This window comes from Pygoscelis adeliae, unplaced genomic scaffold (genome assembly GCF_000699105.1).
Source record: "Pygoscelis adeliae isolate BGI_AS28 unplaced genomic scaffold, ASM69910v1 Scaffold227, whole genome shotgun sequence".
NCBI lineage: Eukaryota > Metazoa > Chordata > Aves > Sphenisciformes > Spheniscidae > Pygoscelis > Pygoscelis adeliae.
The window spans coordinates 3,432,672-3,452,512 of NW_008825100.1; the positions used below are offsets into that span (position 1 = coordinate 3,432,672).

A 19,841-nucleotide genomic window follows, 5' to 3' on the forward strand; every position below is an offset into this window, starting at 1 on the left:
TGGAAGAACTGAAATTACACCTGTCGAGAGAGAAATAGTGGAGAAACTGTGAGGCTGGGGAAAACTGTCCTTGCTCACTGACTTCACGGGGGCTGTAGTGCTGCGTAGCTGGTGAAGATTAACCTACAAAACTCTGGGGAAACTTGCTGACTCTTCCCCCACACCGCCCCCAAAATAGAAAAGAAGATCTGGAGCTCAGAGAAAATGCTGAGCTCCAGAAAGCAGAGTGCTTTCTACGTGAGAAGATTAAGGAAATCTTGCCATTGCATGTCACCCTATGGGAACTACTTTATGGCCCTTATTTTGGTATTACTTGTATGTGTATCAGATACTTTTAGAAGCATCCTTTTCACTTTAGCTTCTCAAAAACTGTATGGAATTCCTTTTAATTGGGGGTGAGGAGATGTTCATCCCCTTTTAAAATCAAGTTTTGAAATCTTCATGACTGTTTATTGAAAATTGAAACATTGATCTGTTTATGTGTGTAAGAAATGTTTATACAGCTTGTACATGCAGCTGTAGGATGGGAGTAGTACTGAAAGTCTCATACTGTTACGCATGAAGATGTTTTGATACATCTGGGAGAATGTAAGCAAGTAGGTCAGTGGATTATGACTTAATGATTTGGAGCAGAGGCAGAATTTGGGGGAGTAGTGGCAAGGCATTGCTGGAGAAAAAGTAACAAATGGAAAATCTGAATGATGACTTAGGCTAAAAATATCAATGGAGAAAGCTGAACAAAATTAAACGTATGCGTATCACAGCCACTTCTTGGCGACTGTAATATTGGGGACTTCGCTCAGAGGTGGCTGAGGTGAAGAGGCACTCGTAGGAGTCGGGCTGTGAGCAAGGGTCTGTTCTGTGTTAGTTTTTATGATTGACTGTGGTTGTGCTGTCGTGACGACTCTTGGCCTTTCCCGTTGGGACTGATAAATATTGGTGGGAACACCTATGGGCGCAGCAGGCTGTTTTCATCCCCACAATAACGCCAGTGAGTTCAAGTTGTCAGGAGGCTCTGACCTTAACAGCATAACCCATATAGCGTTGGGGGAATATCTTCCAAAGGGAAAGTCGTTGGCCGTCTCTGTACTGTCACAGCGAAGAATTGCAGGATGAGAGCAAGGATTAAAGCTTTGAGTAAAAACAGCACGGGAGCCCACCCAGAGGGATGTAACTGTGTGCCTCTTCTCCTGCAGTGCATGCATGAGTATGTATGTGTACATCTCTAAAATTCACTGCTGCCTACTTTCCCTTCTTCAAAATATCAACCAATTTCTAGTGCCAAGGAACCTAATCATCTATTTATTAAAATGAGACAGACAATAAGTTTGTGTGGGGAAATGTTAAGGCAGTGCACATTGATCATGCTGATTTAGGACTGTACTGCCATTGCAGCGTTTCTGGAGACAAATTCTTTGCAGCTAATTGCATTATAAATTCCACTAAACCATTTTCATAAGGTATTTTCCTAAGACATAAGCCCTCATTGAAAATAAAACCAAAAAGAGCAAAGGAGCAGTTGTGGGTTTTTTTCCTAATTAAATGTTATATGAAAGTAAGACAAGAGAGAGAGAGGAAAAAAACGCAAATCGTGTTAATTAAATGCTAAGTCTGCTGTAAGGGGCTAGTTTTAAACACTGTGGGACGTGTTGAAACTCATACAGATTTTCCAGCTGAAGACCAAAAAAGTAGAGTCCTGAGGTCTTTGTCCTCAGATCAAGATGGTCCTAAGCCATCCCAGGTCAGGATTTTGATGTCACCAAATTTCAGAGGTGGTAATCCTGGCATGTCATGAATTTTAACCGTCCTGAAAAGTGACCCAGATGAGGCCTGGATGCTGGACCACCTTCAAGAGAGCCCAGGGAGTGCGGCAGTGGCAATCAGCCTCTTCCTCCTGCTGTGGTGGACCATGCCTGCAGTGGGTATCCTGGGCTAGAGACACTGATAGGAAATAGCAGTCATCATGTACAGCTGGTATGAACACCTGTGGTGTTCGCCAGAGAGCAGTTCTCCCAAATACTCAGTGGTAGTACTTAGCAAAGTGCATTTCTACAGGGGATCTCAATCGTTTTTATCAAGCTGGGTCAGAAGACACTGAAGCAGAGAGCAAGTTAATTGGATTTCCCAAGGAAGCATAGCAAGCAGCGGAGGACTGAGCCTGGCTTCCTTGTTTCCCAGCCTCCAGCACAAAGCAGCAGACTGTTGCCCACACTATTTTAATATTTCTTTGGGTGACTGGGAGCAAAGCATGACATTTCTTTTCTTCCTTCCATATTGAAGGGCACAAATTCTCATTCCTTGGAAATATTTGTCACTTTGAGCGTGCCTATACAAATTCTCTCCTTGGTTCCTACAAGTGACATGCTGTGAGCTCATTTTAGAGAGTCCAAGCTGGGAAAGATCACGGTCAGACCAGGAGGAGGCTGAGCCTCCTCCGGATTTCATGTATGAGATGTTTCAGGTAGTACCCATTTCCAAAAAACTTATTCAGTAGTTCAGCAACTGGGAAATTTCTTTGGCAGGGTACTTTTGCCATAGGAAAGCCTTTCTTCCTAATGTCTTGTGTGAAACTGGGAGTTGCAGCTCCCAGGGTAGCTGTAGCTGTCAGTCTGCTATCGGATTAGAAGAAAGCATTTTCTTTTCTTCCTCCTCCTCTCCCCCTCCCCATGCAGTAAAATTGCTTGATTACAAAGAGATTGGGAGATAAATGTGCTGCCTGCGGTCTTGTCTTTCAGCCTAGGGGTAGCTCTGATCATTTAAGTGGTCACAGCTGGGATGTGGCTAAGCCCTGACTGTGCCATGGGCACATGCACAGGGCGAGACCCCGCTCACCTAACTGTAGCCTCCTAAAAGTCGGGCACCCACTGTCAGCAGGTTGCTCCACTGCTGCCAGGGCTGGGGGGGACAGGGTCTCCCTCAGAAGGCAATTTTCATCCACACCTGCCTTCATGCAGGAAGGAGGCTTCTCCATGGCTTGCCCATGGAGCCCTAATGCCTGAAGTTCAGGTGGCTGAAGTTAGGTGGGTCGAGTAAGGCTAATGGAGCTGGGTATTTCATGGGTTTGAGCATTAGTTAATTAATTTTCATCTTGCCTTGGGCTGTGTTGGGTATGAGCTGTTTGTCTCAAGGGGGAACTGAGGTAAACTTGTTCCCCCAGGAGCATCGGGTTGCGGCAGAACAACCATTAGGTCCCAGGACTAGTTGCCTCATTAGATCTTTCCATCTCTCTGCTCCAGGCGGGAGAGACGCTCATGCCCTCTTTAAATGTGCTGTGCCCTGATCATGAGGATGCTGTAGCAAACACGCCTAGTGTTGACTCCCAAATCAAAGGAGTGAGTTCCCTGCATGACAACCATTAAAGGTGCACGTGGGAGCGACATAGGCCAGAGATATGTGTAAGAAATTTAAGCCAGGGGTTAGTTGAAAAAACTGTCATAAATTTTTCTCAGCCAAATTCACAGAAGTCAGATGACTGTAAAGATGAAGGAGAAAGTTCCATAAAATTATTGCATTCCCCCCCCCCAAAATGGAATTTCATCCTTATGCATAGGTGATGGCTGGCATAGCAATGGGCTTTAATCTGGGGGGAGGGGGACATCTGCTTGCTGGTGGGAAGAGTAATAGTAATTCTTGCAAAAAGCAAAGAAGGGGGGGAAGAGGGGAGGGAGAAAAGCCCCATCTCTAAATTTTGATTGTAAAAGGGGCGTTTGTGGTTCTCATTTCTTATGTTGTTGTTGCCAACAGTTGTTACGTGGTTGTTAATTTTTTTTTAAGTCATTTTAGTTTTTCCAAAAGTGACCATGATTTGTTACTTATACTGTAGCTTACAGAAGTGACACACTTAATATCGGGGGGTCCAAACCTGGATATCTACCAATGGAGATGGAGATCAGGTAAATGCACACCTGCTCTTCCAAAGAGAAAAAGCTGCCGTTTGGCACCTGGTTTGAGAGGGAGCTGCAGTCTATAACATGAGCATTTTGGAAGAGATTAGATTGAACGCTGCCATTAATTACCAACTTTTGTGTAGGCCCAGCATGGTTTTGTGTGACAATGATGTTCAGACAACACGCCATCTACCAGAAGACTCTGGGTCCCTGGAGAAGGCTCTGGGTTCTGGCCCTAGCAGTAGGTGAGCACAGGTCCACCAAAGGAGACCTGGCAGGAGCTGTGGTCCCCCACAGACTAGCCCCATAGCGAGTACGATGTACTCGTCTTACTCTCCCAGCCGGAGGGAAGGTGGTGGTGGCTGCAACAGAGACCGTGATGGAGAAGGCAGGTGAGAGGGAGGTGTCTGCAGGTAGGACAGAGTAATTGTGTGGCACCATTGCCATGCCTGTCATCTCCTCTTCTCTTTTACAGACACTTAACAAGAACAATTTGATACCAGATGACAGGACCAACTTCTACCCGTTGCAGCAAACCAATGTGTACACGACAACCTATTATCCCAGTACACTGAATAAATATGACTACAGGCCCGAGGCCTCCCCTGGAAGGACCTTTACCAACAGCTGATGATGGAGAGATCCTACAGGACTGGATCACTTCCTATATGAATTTTTTTAAATTGATTTTATGGACCAAATACTGGCCCAGCCTCTAGATGTAAATATTGTACAGTAAGATCTTTTTTTTTCCTTTGGTTAATTGTATTTCTTGTAAACAGCACATCTCCTTACAAGGACAAAAACGCATATGGACCATTCTGCAGAGCTTTTGTGGATATTTGGCTGGAGATGGCTCTTACTACTGCAACTGTTTATGGCTGGAAGATCAGCGTTGCTGTCCAAGGCCGATGTTTTCAAGGAGGTGGCTGTGTGCTGGGCTCAGCGGCCACCACGCAGCAGCACACGACACGCGGGTGCACTCTAAGCAAGGCAAGAGGTGGCCTCCTGGGGCAGGGGTGTCTGTCTGGTGAGGAGCATCTTTCCTGAGACAGGGTAGCAATGGTGCACTGGATGACACCCAGCTCATGAGACAGGCCGAGTGGGACTCCATTGTGCCAACAACTTGAAGAACGTTTTCTTTTTCTTTTCTTTTTTTTATTTTCGGGTTTTTTATGTTTCTGGGAAAAGAAAAAAGTAACTTTCTAGGGCAGTGTTCCCTGTATCTTCAACAGAATCTTTTCATATTACAGGAAATAGTCTCCGCAGCCTTCTTTGGTAATATGCAGTTCAGCTGATGAGAAACACCACGCAAACAAAGTGCATTACCCAAAGAAGCTTTCCAGAATGTTTCCAGTCTTAATTAAAAGAAAATTATACAGGCAGTGAGACACTAAGAAAAGTAAATGTTGGAATAACATCGGAGACATGAACTTGGAGTGCCTAACAAACAAAGATGTTTGTATCACTGGAAAAAAAGATGTGATGATTGCCGCACAAGAGCCATGGGCTTTTTTTCTTTCTTCCTTTTTCTTTTTTTCTAAGACAGTGTTAACTCTTTTTGTTCTAGCTTTGATCCTGATTGCATCTGCCAGGAAAGGCAACTTTAGAGGCCATGCTCTTCTTGTGGGAAATCACCATGCTTTGGGCTAATTTTTCCTCTTGTTTTATTGTTGATTTTTAGTTCATTTACTTTCAAAGAGTGAATAATTCTGACTTTGCAGGGGGAGGGTATTTTTGTAAGGAATGTTTCCGTAGTCTGACATGACCCAGAAAGTCTGCTGCACATTCTTATAGTGTCTTCCAGTCAGTACTTTATGAAATAGTAACACAGCTGAGTCATGTGCATTGTTTGCCAATATTTCTTTAATTTTTCTGAACAAGAACAACCCAACAAATAAATGCTGCTGCAGCTATTGAAGTAAATTGGGGCGGTAGCATTATTAAACAGTATATCCAGCCTTGAAATGTAATTTTGTGTATGTGTGTGACTGTGTCTATAAGAACTGTATTAGTCTGATGCAGAAGCCATGTTGTCTACAACCAGATGTTTGTCTGACATAACTGTTTGGCAAAAAGGAAACTTATTGCTGGTGCTTAATGTACAATTACATCCAATGTGTTAGCAACGTGAACAAGTTCACCGCTGTTATCATTCAGTGTTTCTAAATATTTATAATGAACTTCTGATGCTAAGGATTTTAGAATGTCGCAATACTGAGCATGAGATAAAAGTACACAACGAAACGCGCATGAGCTCCACGTGGTCCCGAGCTTGGCTTTGTCGTCTGCATCTTACTCGAGCAATTGCCATGCCCGTGCTTGGCCGTTGGCTCGGCCGTGTTCCCAGCGGTCCCGTTTGTCTTCGCTTTATTTCAGATTTCGCTGTAAGCTGGCACCAATCGGCTCTTGGTGCTATTCCTTTGCAGTTGCTTGTTTGGAAGCCCAGCTTGGGCTGTGTGCTCAGCTCTTTCACGTAGGCAGCTGGTAGAAAATGAAGAAAGACTGTGTTGCTCGTGACAAGTATATTGCTTTTCCTGCGAGGAAAAGCCAACATGGCTCTGTAAGCCTGTGTTATGGTGGTTTGGCCAGAAGGCAAGAATAAAGTAGCCTCCCATTTTTAAATTACTTTGTTCGACTTCAGTTTGCAGTGATTGAAGGCTGCAGGGATATTTGTAATAAAGTGGGGTCATTAGCACTGCCACGAGGACGCCTTAGGCTCAGTGGTGCCCATCATTTCCAGCAGCTGTTTTTCTAATTTAGCAGCTCATCCTGCTTCTGCTCTGGTCTCACCGGGTGAAACAGAGAGAACAGCGTAAGAGAAAGAGAGGTGCCCTTAAATAGATGTACTCACATGTCAAGCAGCAGGGTCAGGAGCTGATGCAGACCTTGAAGCTCTGTCTGAAGCAACCTGCTGCCACCCTCCAAGTAGGCACAATGGCTCGGCGGCCCTAAGCCCGCCTGGCAGCGCGGCCAGGGCAAGAGCGGCAGGAGTGAAGCAGGGTCACCAGGGAAGCAGGAGAACACTGGTAGCAGGTACCAGTGCCTACAGCGGGGCTTCCCAGGCCCCTAAATCCCATTTGAGGCAGGATGCCTTTGTGCCTCATGCCATAACGAGTTCCCCCCACCTCAGTGAATTTCCGCATCCCCCTCAGCAACACTGAAAATCCTCACTTAAAGCAGTTCTAACAAGTATGTAGCCCAGGGGTTGAAAATTATTACATTAGACTATCAGGATGGGATTTCCCAGCTTTAATTTATGTGATTCAGAAGAAAACATTGGCTCCCAAGATCACGCTGTCCGCTGTAAAATCAAAGCCATCTCTGAGCTTCCCCTTCAGAAGACTCCCTGTATCGACACATTCTGCAATTACCATGCACGTGGCAGGGTTGCAGCTGGAGTTTGGGGCTATGCGAGTGAGTCAAACTTTGCAATTATTTTAATTTTCTATTTTTCCTTTCTTTTTCTTCTTTTTTCCCCTCTTAGACATTTTTCCATTTTCGGCTTCACAGAATAACACGATGTAAACTAATTTTTTTTCCCAAAGTGCCACATAGCAGCTGAAATTATTTACATGTTCAGCTCACCAAGACAGGTCGTTACTGCCATTGCGCTCAGGAGGTGGATATTTTGTAGGCTATCGGAGGGCAGATGCTTCGAGGGTGGTGCATGTGGTTATAGTTTCATCAAGACATTCCTTCTTACCAGCCATCCAAATGGATTCATCCCTTTTTCATATAATTGGCAATCACAGCAAGGGTCTGTAGACTCCGTTCAAGCTGAAAGTAGAATCCAGGAGAGCGTGAGAGAGAGCGAAAGAAAGAAATCAGAACACTTATTACTCAATTAATGCTTGCATGAGAGTGCAGGTTTTTTAAGGACGATGTTAATGCAGTGTGAGGGTTGCATTTTTTATGATGAGCTCTCTAATGCGTGGCAGGTTAATGACACCATGTACAGCGATATTCTTGCAATCCAAGTAATTCGGCAGCTTGATCATCAGGTCTGTAATATTTGTAGCAGCTTGAATTGCTCCTGCAGCTGGATGTTAAACTTGCTAAAACTTCCTATTCCTAAGGCCATCTTAAAGTACACTGGAAATGCATTTAGTTCAGGAGCATTGCTTTCCAAAAGACTCACCTTGCTATATATATGGGGTTTTTTCTTTCACGTCTAAGATAGAGAAGGGGGACCCTGGGCAGTTCTTGTGTTGGTCTAGAGACATTGGTTCTCTGCAAACCCTTTGGATAGGATTTAGGAATACTAAAATATTATGGAAATCTTACAGCCAAGTATGTAGCGGAAACATCTTTCATTACGCCATTCTTCTTTCTTTTTCCATGGAAGTGGCTGCTTTTCTCCCTTCAGAAGGGGTGTGCATTACGGCGTTATCCAGGCTGTGTTGTGCAGTTGCTGTCGGGCTTTCCTTGATCTGCTATCACCCACCAGAAATAACTTGTGCAGCTCACTAACAGACAACCACTTGACGATGAACCCACCGCGTAAGAGGTGCTGTTGCTCTAAAGGTGCACTTGGATGTTCAGCATATGAGCCAGGGCTGCTCTTAAATATATGAACTGTACAGATACTATAGGAGAAGAATGTGTATTGTCTTACCACCACTGTTCCTAATGCCTTACGTTCAGAAGATGAGATGATTGGTTTGAAATCAACAGAGAATAGGAATGGAGTCCACGTCTGTTGCAGACAATTTGACACCTCTAGTGTTAATCGGAGGTTAAGCCCACCTGGAGAGGAAATTGCTGTCCACTGAGATTGATTTATTCTTTGTACCAAATGTAGTGGGGGGGAGAGTTATATATATATATATAAATATATATATAAAAAAAAATGTAAATGTAAAGTTTGTGTAACAACTTACTCTTTTTTTGTAATAGTGTATACATCTATCAGTGGATAGATACAGTATATATTTATAATATATACACACACAATATATATATTTAGCAAAATGCCTGCAGAGGAAACTAGACTAAGAAAGGCAGTGCTGGTATTCAAATTCCACAGGGACAAAGTGAAGAAAAAAAACCTGTAAAAATCTAGCATCCTTTCCATTAGGTTTAAAAAAAACACTTTTGAGGTAAATGAAATATAATTTTTTAATTGAAAAAAAAATTGATTTTTCTAGTTAGAAATGCTGATTCTCCCCTAAATCATTCTGGTTAAGAATGATTCTTGTTACTGCTTTTATTTTCTGAATAAGTCTCTCAAATCTCTCATGTGTATCACTCTATTGTTTTTGTAATTATAAGTAGGGAGTAATTGTGCAAAGAAAATTAAAATAGCAAGTAGGAGTAACAAATATTGTACCATTAGAGGAAAAGACATCATCTATTAGAACATGAAAAATGTTATCTTCCATGTTAAAGAAGTTAGCAACTGCTTTCTGAGTTACTGATCGGCATCATAAGCCTTGCCTTATAGTCACACTAGGAGGTTTTAGTACAAAATGTAGGGAAGAGAAACCCTGCAAACCCATGGCTTTTGGCTTTCAGAGGGGTCCAAAAAAGCCACCAGGCCGTGGAAGTCAAGCACCTGGTGCCCTGGGTGTCTGTGGAGCTTCCAGCGTTAGCAGTCAAGGCTCTGCATCTATTCCTCACCCCGTCACTCCCGCAAGCCAGCCCGGGTGCACGGCGGGGCACAGCACCCCTTGGAGCTGTCTGGCGTAACAGAAATACCTGGTAAATTGGGTTGGAAGGAATTTTTTTTTTTCAACAGATCACTTTAAAGCCCTGGTGACCAAGGCCCAGACTTGTACAGGTGAATCTTCCCCTTAAGATTGTTAGGAGAAAACTTCAGGCGGCTTCAAGAAGCAGATTTGGGGTAGGTGAGCAAATCCACAAATTTTGATGCTGCCTGATTGCCAGAGCCTTCAAAACTGGACACAAACCCCTCTGGAGCTGGGCCCTTGTGGAGCTTATGCAGTCTCAGCCGTTCTGCCTGGAAAGTCCTCCTTTGGGAAATTTTAGTGTCTGCAGTAGTCCTGGCTGGAGGAGCAAAACCAGCAATCTGCTATTTAGCCACAAATCTAAGTGCTCAATAGCATTCAACCCAAGTTTGGGTCTTGAACTTGATTTTTTTTCCTGTTCTGCCTCCAGCCTCAGCTGCAAATTCACCCCTGCTATTCCAGAGGGTTCAGTGCTGTAAGAGCAGCATTTGGCTTGCAGCAAGTCCCAGCCTCGATTTGGTTTTAAACAAATCTGATCGTGAAAAGTTTTAACGCTGCACTCTAGTTCGGAAACCTCCGTGAGCCCCGTGCTGTTAATTCGCGTGCCACGGAGTCAAGCGGAGGTCGGTGTGGATGGGCCATTAATAACTGAAGCAAAAATGGTTTTAGTAGCAAAACGTCAAACGACGTAAAAGCCAGCCAGCTGCATGGCTGTGTGTTTTCCATCCACACACCCCTCCTTAGATAATATCCAAACCTGTGCGTACTGAAAAGCGATGCAGTTAATTGGGAGCATTCCCACAAAGGAAGGTTTAGGGAGGATGAACGGTATGCGAGATGGAAATGATAGGATTTAGCTTGTAATTGAGGTGGGAGAGTGACAGATGCAATACTGGATCTTGGATACATGGGAAATTATTATGCGAACGCAGAATGCTTGCCCCAAAACAGCAAAACCTGGAGAGCATTGTTGGACTCTGTTGTGAAGGCACATCACCCTTCCTATGCAATTGAACTTGATGGTACTTTAGTATAAAGGTGACCTAGACTGTAATCACTGCCTTTAGACACTGTGAATTTTTTTTGGGTACTCTGTATTTTTATATATTGTACAATGTAAAGAATAATTCAGAAATAAAACAGACCAACCTGGAAAGCCTGTGAGTTATTTCCCCTCCATGGCTGATGCGCAGTGGGGCCGGGGCTCCTGAGCAGCGCTGGCAGGACGGGTCAGGGGGAACGTGGAGGAGCTTCCTCCTGACGTTGGGGGCCATGAGCAATGCCAAATCCACTCAGCCGCTTGCGCGGGGATGGGGAATTGCAGCATACGTCCTTCCTCCCTGTCTGCGCTCCGGCGGCATCCTGAGGCCCCAGTTTGTGTTATATGTCATGAGTTGTAGACTACGTGGTTACAAAATTGTGTTACTGAGTATAATGCCAAAGTCTGCTGCTGCAATTCAACTCCCCTCCCACACAAGCCTGGATGTTGGAGTACAGCCCCGCCCCGAACTTTGGGTTCGGTGCCATATACCACTCAGAAAAATGGTATTTCTGAGTAAGGTGCCCAATGAGGTAAGATCAACTCTATCTGAAATTCGGGGTGCCAAATGCACATCCCGTTTTGCAGTACGCGTCTCACCTCTGCTCCCCAGCTCTCCGCACGTGACACTGAGTCTCCAAGGACACAACTGCTCACCGTGCCAGGGAGATTGGCTGGCTGCAGTGAGCAAAAATACACTCATCTTCTGCAGAGCCTTTACAGTGTATGTATGTGCTCAGTTGCAATGAAATCATATCGCTGCTCCTCCTCAAGCCTTACATACTGATGTGAAAAGTTATAAAAAGCTGAGGGACGCGTTTTGATTGAAGGATGATCGTAGCCTCATATTGAAGAACGTTATAGCTCTTGTTGCATTTATTAATCAAAGTAAAGACCATGAAAAGTGACAGAGTCAGGAACATTTTAGTTTATGTTCCGATACAGCTTAAGACTTATATTGAGGTTTCATACAGAAAATTACACCATAATGTCGTAAAAAATAGATTGGATTACTAATAACCTGAAACGTGCTACACCTGCATACATAACACTTTGATCCTACTAAATCATAAGCTATCATTTGGGTGTTTTCGTATTCTCAAGTGTGCATACAGGAATTTCTTTTCAATGCAGACCATTAAAAAGTAATTGAGAGGCACAAGATCAGTAAAAACAAACTTGCTGTGAATAAGATGGATTTTTTCCCCAGTTAGTTTGCACGATAACACTAAGAGGCCATTTGAATGGTTTTGTTTTGCATCAAGACACCTCTGCACACAGTTAGAGCAAAAGTATCACTTTGGAACTTATTTCCAATTTCCTTAAAATATGTCTATCACAACATTTTTCTTCCAGCTGCTAATTTGATTCATTAACATAACAGTTTCACTTGTAGCCCCAGTGCATCTTGTTCTCTCACCTTCACCACACATCCCAGCTGTACCCTTTTCCTCTTTAATTCTTAACCGTGTAGTAAACAGCAAGAACTTTGCTACCTTGCAGGTTCCCCATCGGCTTTTTATTAAACCAAAGCCCTAGGGCTGCGCTGCCGGTGGTGGGCTGCCGAGCAGCACCAGCTGCCCACCGGGTTTGCTGGGGAGCACCTGCAGCAGCGCGGGCAAACGCAGGGCCCTGGGCCAGGGTGCGGAGCTGTCTGCAGGGAGCGCAGCGACTGCCGCAGCACCGCGGCCCCCTCCAACCTGCCTTTGGCAGCGCTCGGGAGGTTGAGTATAAGAAATGGAGGAAAAGAAAAAAGCAGAAGGTTCCCTGTGATTCATTTCTACATGTTTCCTCCCTGCTCCCCGCAATAAATGCTTTAGGGAGACCCTGAGCCAGATGTTGCAGTGACGAACCTGTCCTAGCCTTGTCCTTCCATATGAAGCCCTTTCGCTGGTGTTTTCTTCTCCATCAAGGGCTGGAAACGTCTATGGCTGGTGGAGCACTTGCCTGGGCAACGGCACAGCCAACAGTCAGCGTTATGGAGGAAACGAAGAGCAGGGAATTGCAGCCCGGCCCAGTTAACGTCAGTGCTTGTGAAAATGCCGGAGCAGGGACTCGGATGAAAGAGCTGTTACCACCGTGGAGTGGCTGAGCAGCTGCGTATTGGCACGAGGGCGTTATCAAGAACAAATCACATCAGACCAAGTTGATTTCCTCCTCTGAACAGGCACCACATCCTGCAGATAGTGCAGAAATAAGAAATATCCTGCAGCCTGATTTTTAGGAAGGTTTTCAAGTGTCTCATACCTGATCCTCATACGCTGCCCGGAGCAGTGGTCGGGCAGACACCCTCCTTGGAAAGCAGTCAGGCTGCAGCAATGAAAAAAAGCCCCAGGTAGGTCTACTACTGCTGTGCCCAGTACCCCCACCAGTGCCCCCTGCCCCACCAGTGCCCCCAGTCCCCCCCATCATGATGTGACCACAAGCCCTGGCTCTGACTCCTGCATTTCCCTCTCCCCATGCAGGCATTTTGTTCAGCGGTAAGAGCCCGTGTGGCTGCGCTGCTGTGGCTGGGCACGGGGACAGTCTCCAAGCTCAGGGACAGTCCCTGAGTCAGTTGAAATCAGCTCAGTGCAGCCGCCTGGCACAGAGCTCGGCACAGAGCAAGCTCCGCCTCAACATGCACGAGAGTCAACACTTTCTCCTGCAAAAGCATTGCTTCCCGTGGAGTCTCATGTGTTTTTTCCTCTCGAGTGTACAGCCAAGAGACCGCATGCTCCCAAACACACAGCTCAATTACCGAAACCTTTGGAGATTCATTAAAAATGCTGTTTTGCTAAAGGCTGAAATGCATTTTGACATGGTTTGGTTTGCTTATTCATAAAAAGCCACTTGTGGAGTTGTCATTGCACTTTCTGTTTAAAAAGTGACTTTCAAATTAACCAAGAGGAAGGCAGAGTTCAGCACTGCCCAAGCCTGTTTCCAAAAGAAAAAACCCAACACAACCCTGCCACCCCACCCCCCTGGCATGTGAGGTAAGGACAGACAATAAATTCCTTACATTGTCACATATGGAGAGAATCAGGCTACAAGGGTAAAACGTCAGCCCATTTCCCAGGACACTCCCCGCCACACAGCCCGTCTTCGGCCAGATTTCAACCCTTCAGTCTGCTTACAATTTCCCCCAACCAAAGAGTTTTCCTCTGGAGAAAGAACAGAATCAGGGTAAGGTAATTTTCTTTGCTGAGATAAAAATGTGAAGCTGGCTCTCGGCAGCTGGGTAGACTCTCGCTTTTTCCTGCTTTGTGCTGGTGTGCTCATAGGGCAGGTTTATACTGTGACCCAGAGTTTTATCACCCTTTTTGTTGTTGTTGTGACTGACCCTACGTTGACTATCTCATCGCATCAACTCCAATGCATGTAAGATTAGTTTGCTCTTTATAGGTTTAAAACTATAAAGACAACAAGGAAACACTAGCATGCTGCACTCTGGCCATGTCCACCCCTCACCCCCACGGTGCGTAGCTCTACTGAACACGGAAGATTCAACTCGTCAGATCCTTGCACCAACTGAAGCAGGCCTGGTATCCCGCAAATGCTTAAAGCTCCTTCCAGCCGTGGGGCAGAGGTGTCTCCTGGCTGAGGAGCTGTGCCGTACCACTGTCACACTTCAAAATAAGTTTTTTGGAGATTTTTCAAGGTCAAACTTCACAGTTTATGAACCAGCAATTGGCTGGCAGCAAAAAGTAGTCCTGGTTTTCCGTCACTCTGGAGACAGTGTGGTGTTTCCCAGACCTGGGGTTAGCATTGACCATGGCGAACGGCAACAGGCTGTTGAGACTCGATTCACGTAACCTCGCTGTATTCTTTAATTTTTAAACCTCCCATAGTCATTTCTTTGCCGCCATGGAAATAATGGAGCCAGCAATGGATTGCTCCCCTCTCAAGCGAAGGGTAATTAACAGCCTTCAGAAACATTTGATGATATTTCCATGATGTGAAGCATCAACGGCCACAAAGAAAACTGTACCCATTTTTGCAGTACTTAATTTACTGTCATGAGCAAGCGACCTGTACCAGACAGCAGGCATAACACTGATACACTTGTATTAGCCTGGCAGGAGCCACATTATTGTTTTCTGTTTTCACATTTCTTAGCAACAACATTTTTTTGTTCATAGGTTTCTTCATAGGAGCTTGGCCGAAATTATTTTTATGTTGTACCCAATTTACATGCTGACTTACATCAGCCTGTCCACAAGCGAGAGTCCTGCTTTCTGCCTGAAAGCCTCCTGGCAATTACTACTGTCTTCTGCTGATCTATCACTCCTCTGGCGCTGGAAGAGACAAACCTCACTGCCTGGCGGAGGCAGCCCACCCTGGGGAGCAGCTCGGTCCCTGGCAGGCCCCGCCACGGCAGGTGCTGTCGCAGCCAAGGAGGGTCTGGAACTAACAGGTACGGACTCGTGCTCTGAGCATCACTTCTGCGCACCAGCCCAGAGATCCACAGTCCTGCCCGGCCAAGATAAAATCCTCTTTAAGTATCACGAGTGTAAAGCTGCGATGCTTTAGCATAGGTTGAGACCTGTTCTGAAAATCTCTCTCAAAAAGGTCTTTTCTGCACTTCAGTGGCAGTTGAAATCATTTTTGTATGAGGTTGTGCTGTTTTAATTCACACTTCTGCTGCTTATCCGTTCACCACAAACCCTTCAGAGCTGCCCTTTCCTTTGCCCACCAGAGATGCTCTTTCAGCACCAGAACTCAACCACGAAGCTACATCTATAATCCCGACCCTCAGCTCTGCAATCAAAGGCAGGTTTAGGGGACCCCCGGGGAGAGTTTGAGGTTCAGGACATGGTGGGGTCAGTTCGTCGGCTGTCAGCGTTTCCTCTGCCTGCGCTCAGCTGAGCCACACTTACAGGGTCCCACCGAGGTGGCGTTTCCCTGTGTGCTGCCCATGGGGAGGTTTGCATCCCCTGCCCACTGCCTTTTAGTGCCTGAGCCGGGTACTTACTGTGGCTGTAAGTCTGTGGCCAAGCAGATGGATGAACAGACAGATCGATAGACAGGCTGTGAGTAATCACAGCACAGCCCTTGCAGCCCCCAGGAAAGGGGTCCAGCCCATCCTGGTGCACCAGGAGAGCCCCTCCAGCCCTGGGACCTGCCTGCAGATACGGAGCAAAGCAGAAAGCTCCCAAAAAGAAACCTCACTGTGGCTGTGGGACCTGCTACAAAGCCTCGTGTTGAGAGTCTGGGATGGCCTGGGGCTGTCCCACCACCACGGGGCCGTGTTCCCGTGCTCATTTGCCTCCCGAAGAGTTAAGGTGGCTTTTGTATCCCTTACCCAAGGATGACTTCACTGGGTGGCTGGCTGTGCTGGGAGAGGAGAGCGTGCTGCTCCTGGCAGCTTGCGTGAGGAGTCCTGGCATGGTGCACACTCCGGGCTTCCCCTCTGCCTGCTCAAGCCCAAGTTGTAGCAAAAAAAAAAAAAAAAAAAAAAACAAACCCCCGCTTGTGTTCATACGGCCGTTGCAGGCTTGTGTTCATACGGCCGTGGGTGCAGAGTAATGTCAGTGGCACGTGTCAGGCAAAGGCTAATGCCTTGGATCCCGATGAAACTGGCTGGCTGCAGCCTAACCATGCTCCTGGAACAAGTCAAGCACTGCAGCCGCTCAGCTCTTGCGACCCCCAGCAGGAGCGTAAAGGCAGGCCCACCTGCCTTTGGGTGCTGTTGCTGCTCTGCCCCAATGTCAGCATCCCCCGGCGCTGGGCTGCAGCCCAGGGATGCCAAAACACCCATACCTGGCATCTACAAGTAGCACTGACTTTTTCCCCAGCTTCTGCTGGTCCCGCGACCATCAGACATGAGATATCTGTGAGTGGCCCCCCCACATCTGGGCACAACTGGGCACAACAGCAAGTGCCTGCACCCAGCCCAGCCCCCGGCCCAGCTGCTCCCATAGGTCCTGTCTGCCCATATGCAACTCCAACGTGGTTGAAGAGGAAGCCACCAGTGAGCTCCCAGCAACGATGTGCCGATCAGGAAAGAGAGAATACATGTTATTTATACGCCAGGGAGACGGCAGTTTTCAACAACAGGAAAGATAAAATAGAAACCAGGTTAAAAAATTTCTTCGAGAAAGGATGATCACAGAGGGTTCGCCAACACACAAAACTACGGCAGGGATCTGAGATAGTCCAGAGTTCTTGAGATGCGGGATGGATCAGCTCTCATCTCCGTCAAGGACAGAGACTTCTCTAACACCACAAAGATAAATACAACTGGGAACCGTATCGTTAGAGGAGCCTTAAGCTCCCATATATAGCCTGGAAAGAGACTGTTGCTAAGAATAGCGGGGCCCAGATATTCCACGATACGAGAGTTGACAGATTTCTTCCCGGCACTAATAGGATGTGAGGCTATTTTAAACTTACCCTGGTAAGTAGTCAGGGCGTTACTGAAGAGCTGGTCCTAGAAAATAAACATGGATCAAGAGATCCCGGGTTGGGTCCGTTTCAATTAAATGCAGAATAAACGCAAGGAAGGTTATTATGCAGGGTCTCCTTTCCAAAAGCACGAACAGAGATGTTAACAATAGGAACAGCAAAATCAACCGGCTTGCAGCATCCTGAGCCCAGACGAAGCGGGATGTGAAATTAGAGTCGGGACGGTGTTGTGGGGCAGCGGGGGCTGCCACCGCTGCCAGCGCCTTCCCCTCCCTCGGTTCCCCGCTTGCTGGGGGCCCCTCTGTCCCAGCCCACCCTCTCGGTCTGCGGGGACCCTCAGTCCAACAGCAGTGCCAGACCCCCACCCTAAAACCCCACCGAAAGCGATGGAAGTTCTTCTGCTGGCTGAGTTGGGCTCTGGGTGAGGCTGCATTCATTTAGACTAGGCAACCCCCACTTCCCAGCAGCATCTGCAGTGTTTTTCAGCGATATTATAGCAGAAATAAACTCTTCCCCTGTATTTTTTTGGAATTAATGAACAATGATGGCAACACATCTGAGTAACCTCTTTAATGTGCAACAACCAGTACGTAAAGTAACACGCACTTCATGGTCAGATTCCAGTTTTAAAAAGAAATGACACCGTGGATGTGTTACGTTGACAAGCATATAGTGGTTTCAACATTATTTTCTTAAAAATAAAAATACATCACATCAGAATATCGCATACAAAAAGTAGAATTTGCCCTAAAATAAAATTCTATCAAATCATTTAAAAAATTACAAAAGTAAAATGCATACAAACTCCAGTAAAATTGAACAGTCTTACAGGTCAAGGATAGTTTACAAAGATGCTCTCCAACACATAAACCCCTCTTCTTTCTCTGTATGTTCATGCAGTTCAAAAAACGCCAACCGCTAGGTGCATCACATCATTAAAAGCTGTTTTTTCCACCTGATCGAGTACTTGTTTATAAAATGCACAGCGGAAGACATTAAACTTGGTAGGGGAAAAAGATATTTCAATCTAGTAAATATCATAGGCAGAGAAAATAAATACATCTGAAAAATACACCGTTGTCCTGGGGGGAGCAGGCGGTGGCCGCCTGCCCATGGGGACGCCCTGCGGCTCTGCCAGGCTTGCTCAGCCCAGGTGATGGGTGGGAGCAGAAAGATCGGGGCACACAGGAGAGGTGCAGGCAGGGGCCGGGGCGAGGGGGCCAACTGTTTTCGCATCATGGCTTTGATTGCACATCCAGGGTGTCCAGAGAGAGCTGGATATAGCCTGGGGCCACCGCACCCCCCCGACCGCCCCAGGCAGACCAGCTCTCTGAGCACCCCTTCCCTTAACACACCTAACCATTTCCCACCAGTTTGTTAATGTAACCTGTGCTGCCAGAGGGGTTTTCTGTCTATGCAGTACATACTGTCTGTGCCTCCATACATTACGCTGGCCAGGCACAGAAAACCAGGGTCTGCGTTCCCCACGGAAGTCTCAAGGCTGAGGACACGCAGCCCATTAAACAGGGCATTTCCCAGGCCCTGCTCCAGCCCCTGTCCCTCACAGGATCCCAAAGCACCTCACAGACCCGACCGCAGCGTGTCCCTGCCTGGGGAGATACATGGGGTGTCCCCCTCCCCCCCTTTTACAGGTGGGGAGAGCGAGGCACCCCACGCACGAGCACCCCTTCCCCAAGCCCCCGAGCAGCTCTGTTACAGAGCAAGGGCAGCGCCCAGCCTCTCTCTACTCGTCCCAGTGTCACACAAACCTGCACATCCCCTCTGCAAAGGAAAACGTGGGGTTTGGGGCTTGTTTGGCTTTTACAAACAGATGGTCTAAGGCTGGAGAAGTGGCCTGAGCCTAAAGGGAAAAGCTCCCCATAAAGATTTGCTCATGGTATTTTCTTCATGCAGCGATACAAAGTAAGTGCAACGAGTCGGTCCAGATCTAACAAGTGGAGAAATCACATGGGGGAAGCTAGTGGGGAGAGAGACCGTGGAAGGAAAAGCTGTTATTGCAGAGGCCAAGTCCCACCTGCCTTCTCTGCCACACCTTGGAAAACCAGTGCCTCTACGCCGTGTGCCACAGCCATAGCTGTTCCTGCAGCACAGATCACGTCACAAACATAAAACGAAGGTCAGAACCTCATCCTTGAGGAAGTAAAAAATGAGACTCTGCTAAAATTGGGCTGCAGAAGACATCCCTCCTGCGCAAATAACCCAGGCGCCCACCAATGTCGCACCTTCTGGGCATCCTGGCTGCAGCGCTTCCCTTCCCCTCTGTGCCGATCGCTGCCCCCCCAGCCGGGGCACGAAGCTTTGGCAGCGGGGCTGCGGGAGCCGGTCCACACTCCGGGTGGGCACCAATTGCTCCAAACATGTTGCAATCCCAAGTAAGAGGCAGGAGCCAGCACATCTGTGCAAATATTTGCTTTTGCTTGTCAAAACTTTGGACAGAGTTACATTTCCTCCTCTATTTATTAGTTTCATCTGTCTTGAAACACAAACTGCAAAAATTATAAGCAGATTGACATCATCTTCTGACTTTACTGGGGCTGCTGCCTGCTCTATGGCAATCCTCCTCTGCCGTCTGAAATGACACCCCTGGAGGACGCAAGGCAGATATTCCTGTGCCACCTACAACCCACCTCGCAGCAGTAATGGCTGCAGGGAAATGAGTGAAGCCCATGTTGATACTTGTGATCTCCCACACACAAGGCAGTAAGCCTGGAGGCTGTCCCTCTGTCGGAAGGGAGGCAGCAACCACGAGGAGGCTCTTCCCCCCTAGACGTGCTCCCATTCTCCTCCCAGCCCCGACGCTGGGACGCACATCCCGGA

The 19,841-nt window shown here is 46.9% G+C and overlaps 1 protein-coding gene across 1 annotated transcript in view; it reads left to right on the plus strand.

The window, feature by feature from the left end:
• Window positions 1-4,518, plus strand: part of SEMA5B (sema domain, seven thrombospondin repeats (type 1 and type 1-like), transmembrane domain (TM) and short cytoplasmic domain, (semaphorin) 5B) — a 185,895-nt gene extending 181,377 nt beyond the window's left edge. The window contains exon 22 of the mRNA XM_009327140.1: window positions 4,363-4,518. Coding sequence (XP_009325415.1) covers window positions 4,363-4,518 — 156 coding nt within the window. The remainder of the gene's footprint in view (window positions 1-4,362) is intronic.
• The last annotated feature ends 15,323 nt before the right edge of the window (window positions 4,519-19,841 follow it).